This window comes from Molothrus ater, chromosome Z (genome assembly GCF_012460135.2).
Source record: "Molothrus ater isolate BHLD 08-10-18 breed brown headed cowbird chromosome Z, BPBGC_Mater_1.1, whole genome shotgun sequence".
NCBI lineage: Eukaryota > Metazoa > Chordata > Aves > Passeriformes > Icteridae > Molothrus > Molothrus ater.
Genome location: NC_050511.2, coordinates 59,459,417 through 59,471,656, shown reverse-complemented (window position 1 = coordinate 59,471,656; position 12,240 = coordinate 59,459,417). Strand labels below are relative to the sequence as shown.

The window sequence follows — 12,240 nt, the reverse complement described above, 5'->3', positions numbered from 1 at the left end:
TAAATTTTAGACTCAACAATCAGAGCTCAGTCTATACAGCAGCAATCAGTCTTGCAAGTTACCTTTCAGTCTGTAATGAATTAATTCTGTCACTTCAATACGCATGCAAAGAAAGGGAAAAAGTCATAGAAGATGTTAGAAACAATCAGCATAATTAGTTACTGATGTCACAGGATAACCCAACTGTCTTTAAAGCCAGTGGCAGCTGTGCTACTGAGTTAGGCAGCAGAATGAGGAACTCAATAAGCAAGCAATTAATGAAGTTCTGTGGAAGAGTAGGAACACAGTAGATCATGACTCCTAAAAGTAAATCTGATAAAAAGTAATAAAAAGATACTTTTGAAACAATGAGCAAAGGAACTTGAAGGAATTCTTTGTACATATTTGTTTCTGTCATTTACAGAAATTAAAATCACATTAACACAGTGCCAACACAACTTTTGAGATAACTGTGTTCTCTAACTGGTAGTTACTAAATAACTCCTCTGTGAAAATTGTCTTGTAATTTTTACAGGGCTTTAAAAAATAGTGTAATAATGGCTATGTTTGATGTTCTACAATGTTTCTTGCAGAATACCTTGTCTCATTTTGGCTTATTTGGGAAGTGGCAAGTGGAATAATGATATGCCAGAGTAATATAATGTGCATTCAACAGATATAAAAATAAAATTAATCATAATGGTTTTTAAGTTGTTTTACCCAGCCTAGGTGGGGAGGAAGTTGAATGGTTCATGATAAGTTCCACTGAAGTTAAATTAACCAAGAAGAATTCTTGTACTTCTGGTACATCATCCTACAAAACACAAATCCAGTATATTCTCTTTTCATTTTCTTTAAGAAACAATCACAGAATTTGTCAAAAAATAACACACTAGAAGTCTCTAACCTTATAGCAAATTAGAATTAATTTATGTTTCCAATTTCCTGGAACATTTTTACATAAAATGTAAATTATGAAGTAAAACATTACATTTAATGGAAAATACTGTGGTGACACTAAACTAGATGTGAATAGATATCTGCTCCATTCTGCAGGCACAAATGGCAATTACTGATAAAATAAGAGCCAGTAGCAAGAAATTAATGACACTGATCTGAATATCAGAAAATAAAGTCATTATGAGAGAGTTAAATTTCACTTAACTATAAGTAGCACTCTTCTGTTATTATCTGTCCTTCTGTGATTTTATCATTAAAGAACAAAGCAGTCTTTCTAAATTACCATAAAATCTATAGCTTCAAATAATATAGCATACAAGATTCAGGTTCCACAATATTCCTTTTCAATTGTCATACCAATAAGTATAGAGTGAAAGGATATAGAATTTACCTCTAGAATAGTAACATTTATGGCAGCTGATGTTTCTCCTTCTTTCAAAACCACTGAGTCAGAAACAGCTACATAATCAGCTCCTGGTTCAGCCAAGGTCCCCTCTGTCTGATTACTTAAGGAGACCAATCCTGGAACTGTGGCATATGTAACATTGATAGCACCTGTTTAAAATGTGAAAAAAAAAAATCCCCACTTTTTTTCAATTCTTATGAAATGTTCACTAGAATAGACAAAGAAAATAGACCAAATGCTCATTGAAGAAATGGAAAACCTAACTACAAACCAGGGGATTAAAACACTAATCTGAAACCAATGGGACTTATTTCTTTCAGTCCAGCCTTTAATAATTTGTCTTAGATTACAGGACTCAGAAGGCATTAGGACCCAATGTATTTATCTCTTTGAGGTGCTGTGAATTGCAAATATTACATTACATACCTGGGACATCTAATGTATTATTAATACCAGGTTTGGTGTCAAGGGAAGTAGAGTGTTTCAGGAACGACTGATGTCTAAGAAAGGCTCTAAGGAGAGTTCTAAATTTAGTTTCCTTCCCAAATACACTGACATAGATATTTATGGAGAATAAAAATTACAGGACACATTGATTAATTTTACTAGAGGGAAAGCTAGACTTTTTTTTTTAATTATTACAAAGCCACATCTCACGAATCTGCCACAGTAAGTCAAGTTGCAAATTTAAAGAGAGTGATCCTGGAAATAAAATGACAAATGAAATTCAAAGTTAGTCTGTATAAAATAAAACATAAGATATAAAAGAATCTTCATTTTAATAAATAAATATGGAGTTCAATTGAGAGATTTTACATTTACAATGGAAACTTAGAATTTATTAATATTTTCTTAAGTAGCATTTGAAAGGTAATTTACATACTGATTGACATTAAAAAAGAAATGGGAAAAAAAGAATTTATATTTAAATTCCTCTGCAAATCTGTAGTGTGCCCAGATCTTGAATGTTTGTTTCAACTGATCACTTCACCTCAAAACAAAGAAAACAAAAATAAGAGAGATTTTAACAGAGGTCTAAATATAGCATAAAAATGTGAATAGAAAATGATTATGTATGCTATCTCTCAATGGAAGTCAAAATATTCAGGAAAAAAACAAAAAAAAAATATTTAGGCACACATTGCATTATTGAAGTTAGTACCACTTAATTTGATTTTAAAAGGAAAATTGAAGCAAAAAGAAATACAGAATTCTTAGGAGAGGCATAAATTGACCTCAGAGGTGACAGTGCAATTTTTTCCTAAACTGTCAGATTCTGGAAGTTTATAGAGGAGATGTTGTAGGAATGAGAATTCTATACAAGCACCTTTTCTCATGTTTTTTTTTATTTCTTCTGGACAGACAATTCAACACAGATTTGCTGGACATAAAAGTACAACCCTAACAACCAACTAGCTATGCCACAGCTCCCAGACTTCCCTTGCTGTGGAATTAAAGTTTATGGCTTCAGTTTTAACTAAAACTTAGTTTTCAAGCCGGCAGTAAAGAGCCCAGAAGTTCTGAAAACACAGTTGTATCCAAGGTTTTCCAGAATTTCTAGCCTCTCTGTCATGGCTTTCATATGTCTAATGATTTTGAAAACAGAATATAATTTCTATTGGAGATGTTATACAAACCTAGAGATCCAAATTCTCTGTTAATAAAAAGTTGAACTGTTTTGTTTTCCTCTGGAAGTAAAACTACCCTGGATGGAGAAGCAAAATTTAGTATTCCATGTGGTTCATCACTAGCTTCTACTGTCAGAACAGCTTCATATCCTTGACTATCCAAAACAGCAGCACCAGAAGGAGAAACACCTGCAAAAGAATCAATGGACTACAGTTAATTGTCTTAGGTAAATCAAGTTTTGTCTTACGTTACTGCTATTTTTATGTACAAATGACAGTCAGTAACACTGCAAATGAAATCAAACCAAACACATTATATGCTCAATGAATTTTACGGATTGTTTGGAATGTAATTGCATTCTTAATTCTTATATGTAATTGCATTCTTTAACAAGCACAGGAACATTCAATCACAACAACAATTGTATACATAAAAAGTATAGAGTTCAAGACTGTATTAAGAAATGAGAAATCTGAAGAAACAGTGGACTTCCCTAAACTACTTCTGTTGTAAAAGGAAAGGGAAAAGTTTCTTAGGAATTCATTACAATTCCTAAATTCCATCATAATTCATTTATTAAGTTAAAATTATATTCAATTTCTCAATCATTCTATCAAGAAATTACTGTAAGTGTTGCCTTGATGAATAACTGTATGAATTTATACTTATACTGAAGGATTACAAGAGTAAACAAAATATTAAGGTAAGTTGGCAAGGCACCTATCAGCAACACTATCCATGTCAAGTTAGTTTGATGTTTACACACTTATTCAAGTTAAACAAAGGATATTTCAGAAGGGATGTGGTTTCCTGCTTCTTTTCACATTATAATTTCAACGAAAGAGTAAAATATTCTGACCTCCTCTAATTCAGAGACAGATCAGAAGACAGCTTGAAGATTGTTTAAAAAGATTTAAAATATCCATTTATTTTATGACATCTGTAGCACATGTATACATTAATACACAAGAAGCATCAAGCCTGTTTCAATAAAACGTGAACAAATTTTGCATAGCTTGCAACATTTTCAATATTCATAGTCCTACACTTCCAAAATGGTTTAATAAACACAAAGTTATTACACTACTAAATGGCAATTTTAGATACAGCAGATATAGCGGTCTGTACTTCTGCATTACCTTCTGTTTTGATGTTGTATAGGATGATCTGGTATTCTTCTTTTTCTTCTGGAATACGGTCATCCAGCAAGTGGACATATAATGTTGTATTCAATATTCCCTATAAATGTTATTGATAAACTGATTAGTCATTAGTGTACAGAGTACAAGTAATATCACTCTATCATATGTATTTTGAGCAATACCTTTAAGAAATGCCAAGTTAAATACTGAAAACTATAAACTCCCTACTGTTTAATCATATCAAAACAAGGAAGACTGCTTTAAAAGCATACTTGTTTTGTCAGCTCACTTCAAATTACAATATTCTCTTTTAGCCATTAGATTTTCTTATGGACTCACCTCAGGAAAAAAGAGAATTCCAGAATAGTATTCAAAATTTTGTTCTATGTTATGTCCAACTATCTTCCACTCAACAGTAACATTTCCCAGTCCTGGGGCAGTTCTTACAACATGGAATTGCAGTTGTTCTCCTAGGAACAAATGACAAAATGCAATATTTTGGGATTTCTTCTTCTACAATTCAACTATTAAAATGAAAACAAAAAAATTAATCACAGTTAAAGTATTTTTTATGTAAAACCTTAATATTTTTAATAGTGAGCTTCCCAGTAGTTATGTACTACTTTTTTTTTTTTTAATTGAAACAAAACCCTCACAAATCTGAACTCTTTCCTCATGGATTTTTATGAATTTAGTTCATTCTCAGAAAGAACTATCAAAATATAAAAAAACTGGTACATATGCATAACTGCTATCAAAACATGGACAAAAGAAGAGAAGTATCTGTTTGTGAACTACACACGGAATAAATGCCCTACGCACAGCTTTAACACAGTTTTCTACAGCAGCTAAGTGGCAAGGAATAGACATGTTCCTAATATCTTGTGTAGTAGTGTCTTGTGACTTCAAATAATGCCTGTGTAAAAATGCTTGCCGTTACCCGGAAGTTCCATTTATGTGAGTTAGAATCTACAAATGTTACCAGTTTCTGGATATTAGAAAACATCCAGAAAAAAAAACAATTAATAATTTTAAAAGGACAGTATTTAGAAGCAAAACATTAATGTTTGCTAATTTTAAAATTATTTTGATAATTTATTATAATTTCATAAATAATAAGTATCAAATGAAAACAAGCATCTCTAAGAAGTAATTATGGTATTTTTTACACATTTATAATATTTAAATGGTCACTTAAAGAGTGAACTCTTCAAAAAGTTTTGAAAAATTAAGAAAATTTATATTATCATAAAGTACAAAATATCTATATAAATTTATACAAAATAAATATTTGGCATAAAATTAAATATTTTAAATATGTGCATGTAAAATCGCATATTATATTAATATGAAATTGATCAGCAGGTAACATTACTAAAATTATGCAATATGCAATATATTTCCATTAGAGGAGAGACATTTATTTATAATACATAAGTGTATTGCATCTGTATGACAACAGCATTTTCCCAGTTCACAGGATGGAAGTTTGCCAGTATATAAGTGTGGAATTCGTTTTCAAGGACATGCAATATTGAGGAGCTTGGAAATAATCATGTAAGCTTAGGTCCATCCTCAATTGACTGAAAATTGTTTTCTTAGTATTGCAATAAATTGATATGAATTTTTTTTGCTGTTGCAGAACTAGGAATAATTCCATCTATGAGTTTGTGTTACGTACACACTTAAAAGCTATACCTTATTGAGAAACATTGAGATACATCTGTGAAAGGGAAAGAGAAGATGTGGTGTTAGGTTATGTTCTCAGTCCATGGCATACAGAATTGAGCAGCATAGCTACTCTCACAGACAGTGTAACTCAAAGAACACCAAATTATTATACTGCAGGACAGTATTGTATATCTAAAACAGGCAGAAAAAAAATTGATCACTTTCTGGACATGTTCTCTGTTTGGTAAGGAAATATTTGAGAGATGCCAATATATTGCCTATGAATGAGATAGATATGAACAACAAACTTCAAAAGACCTTAAGAAACTGAAAAATAAAATTGCAAAGAAGTAAAATAAAAATTCTATATACCAATTTTCCAACATATAGCATCAGTATGTTATCAGTCTCATTATATCAAACTTCATTTAAGCCTTGTTTTAAGTTGTCTAACACTAGTTCTAAGAGAACAAAGGAATTCAAAATTTATTGACATCACAAGAATTCTGCTTCTACAGTCAGATATCTGAGGACAGACTGACAATTTACCGGTTCCCCTAAGGCTAATTTTTCATATCATTTAACACTGCCCTGAAATCTGTTTATCCTATTTGAGAATTTTGCACATCCATTACATACAAATAGCTATTTGACAGAAAATAATTACTTTAGTATCATCACAGAACATACGATATATACAAAGGTCCTTTCAGTGTAACATTATGTAATACAACAAATTTTCACTGATGACTGTAAAATACTTCAAGGTACAGAACCTTGATACACTGTAATCCAAGCACCAAGAAGAAACCCAAAGTACAATTTGTCTCAATTAAAGAATCTCCAGTACTTAGCTACTGACTCATGCAAAGCTCAGCCAGCTTTACCAAAATCTTTGTTATTCCTATCCAGTTAGAAATACTAACATAAATACAAATTTATCTCTGACGATTGAAAGTATTATTAGGTTAATTTCCCTATTTTGTCTTATGGTTTGTTTTTTTTTTAATATTTTACAATTTTAAATTTTTCCTTAGATTTCTGCCTTTATCAAGGAGAAGAGGACCTAATCAATTCTCTTGTTCCTTATTTTAAGCTATTGCAGTGTGTTTTCATCCAATTGAGTCACAGCCATACAACTGTTGCCTGTTCTGCCTGTACTTAAATGCTGCCACTGCCCTCAATATGGTGATTGTGTGAACTGAATATATGCAGGTAACACCAAGACAGCCATGATCCACCATTGAAGTGTGAAGAAAAGATTTATTCCATTATGTAACTTTTAAAACAGAGACACCAATACTGCTAAACTTATCTTATATTAGCAGGGCAAAAAGTGCCCAGGCCTGAGCACTGTATTACATATCAAAAGGCCTGACAATGCACAAATCCCTCACCAGGCTGTGGTTCACCACATCTCTTAACTCCCTTCCCCGCTTACAGAGAGGTCCAAGTCTATGGGAAAGGCTTTTAAGACTTTAACAACATCCTGTTATCTTCTGTGAGAATAATCCATTTCTTTTCAGTTGACAGCCAACAATCCAGAGTGAACACAAATACCTGAATTTTCTCACACTGAGTATTTTCTACACATCTCCCATCTGTAGGGTTGGTCTTTAAGTAAAAACAATTCTAAAATGAACTTATTTTTCTTTCCTCACCAATCTTCAGTTTTTCAAATCTTTCCTCCCCACAGGGATAAATAATATGAACAGCTTGAAAAAAAGACTGAGTTGCTTAACAGAAATTGTTCAATAATGTAATAAATATAAAAGATAACACTATTTTGATTTATGCTTGATGTTTGTCTTCATAAGAAAAAACTTGATAATGAAAATAAAGTAAAAACACTGAAATCATATGAAGGCCTTAGCTCATTCCTTTTTTTAATCAAAGTGAACTAGTTTGTCTGTTTTTTCTTGCTATAATGCAGTGCAATGCATTGTTTTTCACAAGCTAAAGGAATTGCGACCAGTTATAGCACTATATACATACTATACATAGCAGAGTATTTCAGCTCCAGATAAAATCATTCAGCTTCAGCATGCTATGACAAATATTTAACCAGTGGAAAGTGTATAACATTTTCATAACCTTGGGGAATGAGATGGTTTGAATTAATTCCCTGGGCTCATTAACAGCTGTTCTTAGACTGCGAGAATGTAGCTGGCTTGTCAGGTAGATCAGAACCACTAATGTGGAGTAATAAAGGTTGGAAACTGGGCACAATAGAATTAACACAAACTGTATCTAAACAAAACCCAAAAGCTTACGGTGTCGTTTCATTATAGGAAAAAAACAGACCATGTCCTTTTGAGGTAAATTATTTTTTCCAACAAAAAATTCAGTGCATACATTCTTGGACAGCAAATTTCTGTTAGTTTTCTCTACCCATCAGTTTACACATCATAAAAATTTGAGATTGCAATACACTGATATGCCAGCAAGGGATAACAAGAGCAGTCACATTATTATTATTACTGTCCTATGCAGAACTGTACCAACTCTAGGTAAAACATGAAACATGTTCTCTTAAAGCACTGATAGACACTAGATATCTGACTATTATCAGTGTCAAAAGTCATGACTGAGTGATAACATCAAGATTATCACACTCCTAAAATGAGCTGCTATAAAAATACAAAGAGAAACTTTAGAAAGATGGAAGATTTTTTCCTATTTTATTTCTGTGGGAATATTTTCTAGATAATTAAAAGCTAATTTTAAGCCAGTGATAGATAATATTTGCTTAAGATTAGCAATTGTTATGTATAAGGGGGTTTATATATAGTTCTGGAACATGGTATAAATGAATGAGAAATGCTAAAAGGAGTTAGAAATGCAATGCCAATAGAAGCAAGGCATAATCTTCAGAAAAAGGAAGGGAAAGAACAAATGGTGAAATATGGGTTTGGAAATAGTCTATTCATCTTTTCCATAGATTTCATTCAAGTACTATCTATGTTTGCAAGAATTAAAAATCCAAAGAACTGTGTGCTAAGTATGTGGTTATTCTCTGTTTGCTGGCATTCTCTGAACAGTGATACAATCACATAATGGTTATCAACAGAAAGCACAGAAATGGAAGCTGATGTTAATCAAAATGGTTGTGGTCAACACACAGAACCCACCTTCATGACCAATAACGGATCTTCCAGCTGTCTGGAAGCTAATGATTCCTGCCACATTGTCATTTGCCAGGATAACCACTGTGACAGTGCTGAAACTGGGCAGAATCCTACTCCCTCCCTCAGTATGCACCAGGCTGATTATGATGCTTTCATTGTCCTCTGGCTCTGGATCATCTAAAATGGTCAGTGTGACCATCTTTTTTGTTTCACCTAAAAGTAGAAGAACATACACATACTTACATGTTCACATGAAAATCACCTTTAAAAAGATACAATCATCTACTCTAGTAGTAAATACTTAACTAATATAAAAAAAGACAAGAAGAATCTTTACTTATTTACCTTCCAGAAGTTAGTGAATGTCGTTATGAAAATTTATTCAATTACTAATGAAATGTTACACTAGGCAATATAATTTAAAAATTATTAAATATACTCTGTAGAAATTAACAATATCTGCATAATTTCTGAATGCCTAGAATTCTTATTTGCTTTATAAGTTCCCTGGCTTTCAAATTTTAATTAGAAAAGCGGAATATAATTCTTGTAAAAAAAATTACCAAGTGAATACATTTTTCTGATGTCACATACAGACATATGTACATTAAATTTGACTATATATTTACTGGACCAGGAAATGCATTAAAGTGGCCTGTCATTGTATAAGTTATATGTCTTCTGGAATATCAAAGAATGACAATGTAAGCAGCAAACACAATCAATTACCAGTCTCTATAATACATTACAATTTGCAACAGAATCCTATTGGTCATTGTATGTTCCTAATCTGTACTAATTATCAATTTACCCCTTACATATATTTTTTGTTATATTGCCTTTCAAAGTATTTTGAAAATAGATTTAGCAAACTTATTAACACTAATATAATTACATGTCAGTTTCCAAATCCCTCCTGGCAACCCTTCATTTAAGTTCAGATTATTTAGCAAACTAAATGAACACTCTAATCTTAACTACACTCCTAAAAATTGTTTTCAAAACAATTGCTTGGTTATCTCAGACTTTGAAAATAAAAAATACATCCGTCATGTTGCACAGTGCTTAAATAATGCCTGACACAGACGTTTCTTATTTGCTATCCTGTTATGTTCCGAAATCAATACAATCTCAGAATCTAAAAAGATATCTCATCAAAAAATAGTATTGTATTGAGAAGATAAGAACAAAAGATCACTTAGGTCTGATTTGCATTTTCATTATTTTTGATACAACACCTATTTCAGCAATATTATTCCTTATTTATTTAGTAAAAATGTTATCTTTACAATGCATACTGCAATATTTCTTAAAAAAATACTTAAATATTTGTACTTTTCATCCTTTTTTTTTTTTTTTTAGTCTTTGTGGTCATTGTGTGTTTGTTTTGTGTTTTCTTCAGTTTTAGACAAGAGAAGTTAATGCTGAACCTAGCCTTACCTTCAGCAAACACCAGAATCTCACCAACACCCACAAAGTCCAAGTTTGGGGTAGCAGTTCCACCAACAACACGCCATTCCACTGCCACCTGTCCCAGGCTGCCTTCTGTCCTGTCTATCATAAGCTGCACGCTGGCCTGAGGACATTCTTCTACTTCAATATATAGACCTTTCTCTGTTGCATTGGGACTTACACTATAGATCTTAAAGACACCAAAGGCATCCCCATTCATCATTATAGTAACTGTGGAAGTATTTGGCTGTCCAATAGTTGGTTGATTTTTTAAGTTGGCTGAGATGTTAAACAGTTCAACTTTCAACAGGGATACAGTGAATTTTTCATCCAGTTCTGGCAGGCTGTCAGGGAATATGGTAACTGTGAGATTTGCAAACTCTTCCCCTTCCTGCATGATCGCCCACTGTCCTGTGATAGATTCGTAATCACTACCAGCAATGGCTTGTGTGCTAAACAGAATGGATGTACTGCTGATGTTTTTCCTGTAGGTCCATAATCCTGACATGTTAGTTAATGGCCCGATCTCTGTTGTCAGCCAGAGGCAGAGAGGAATCTCAAAGGCACTGGAAAATGTAAAGGCTGAACATGCTTGTTCTTTTAGGCACTGAGTCGCACAGGCATACAGTGGGTCACTTGCTGCTGACACATTCACTCTGGTCTTGGATGGCTGGTCAGGAATTCCTTGTACAGGAGACTTGTAATAGGCCAGTATATCCTCACCTTGCTCAATGGCAAGAGCTACAATGTCAGTCTCAGAAGTGCTGTAAAATATTTGCAGTTGACCAAACCTTCCCCCACTAAAAGACATTAAAATAAAAATATTATGTTAGCTGGTGAAGCATGTCTAATATTTTGTATGTTACTGGGTTAAGAATAAAATTAATAAAATCAACTAATGACTTCTGAATTGCTGAGAAGTTACAAATAGCTAATTAAAGTGACTTCCCTTGAAGCTAGTACTACCAACTGAGTAGCTGGGTTTTTTGGAGAGCAAGTTTTAGTGTTTATAGCTTGGGTAGCAGTCTATTAAGCATGCATGTTTGCAAACATTTGTTTCTGGAGTTAACTTAGTCTTCCTAGGACTGTCAAGGAAGAAAAAACCTTTGTTGTCTAGCATTGTTATCATTCCTCTGAGGCATCCTCAGGATACCATATTCACATGAAAAACCTGTTCTGCTTTTCATTTTGTCTTCCATCACACAACATTTGATCCATTTTGTCTTCCAGTTCACATCACAGGAACAGGCTGGTTTGCAGCTTTAAATAGTTTGTCAATTTAATAGGCAAAATAAAACTTGAAGTACATAGTGTACACTGTGTTTACACTACACATTTATTACATTTGTACTTTATATACATTTCTAACAAGCAGACATCTAGTTCAAAATCAATGTATCTGAAATAAAAACTGGCAGAACAAGAAATTGATGCAAATACCTATACAAGGGTGTGACATTTAAAATTATTGCAGAAAAATAGTCAACAAAAAACAAACCAAACCAAAACAACAGCAACAACAACAACAAAAAAGAGATTCAAAATCAGCCAATATTATACAGACCTTCTCCTGACTGATATATTTGCAAGTAAATTTCTTTCTAGTGGCTCCTGAATTTGATATGAGGATTGATGAAAGAAAACTGTGCCATAAGGATTATCATTGGCAGGTATAACAATATTTGCCATGCGATCTAATCCGATAGCACCACCGTTGGAGGCCTGAATTAATTCAATATGGATGATCTCAAAAAGAAAAAGAAGAAAAAAATAATGCAGCTAAATAATTTTTGCCATTTCTAAAAATTATCACAAGCAAAATAAAATCTGAACTTGTTGCAGCTTCCTGCCATAACGTTTCTTGCTTTGATCT

The 12,240-nt window shown here is 32.7% G+C and overlaps 1 protein-coding gene across 1 annotated transcript in view; it reads right to left on the bottom strand.

Moving 5' to 3' along the window:
• The window catches only part of ADGRV1 (adhesion G protein-coupled receptor V1), a 287,213-nt gene that overhangs the window by 204,079 nt on the left and 70,894 nt on the right, over positions 1-12,240 (bottom strand). The window contains exons 35-42 of the mRNA XM_036402940.2: positions 11,932-12,113; positions 10,356-11,167; positions 8,919-9,128; positions 4,456-4,586; positions 4,114-4,213; positions 2,983-3,162; positions 1,331-1,494; positions 700-793 (exon numbers count right to left, since the gene is read on the bottom strand). Of these exons, the coding sequence (XP_036258833.1) occupies positions 700-793; positions 1,331-1,494; positions 2,983-3,162; positions 4,114-4,213; positions 4,456-4,586; positions 8,919-9,128; positions 10,356-11,167; positions 11,932-12,113 (1,873 nt within the window). The remainder of the gene's footprint in view (positions 1-699; positions 794-1,330; positions 1,495-2,982; positions 3,163-4,113; positions 4,214-4,455; positions 4,587-8,918; positions 9,129-10,355; positions 11,168-11,931; positions 12,114-12,240) is intronic.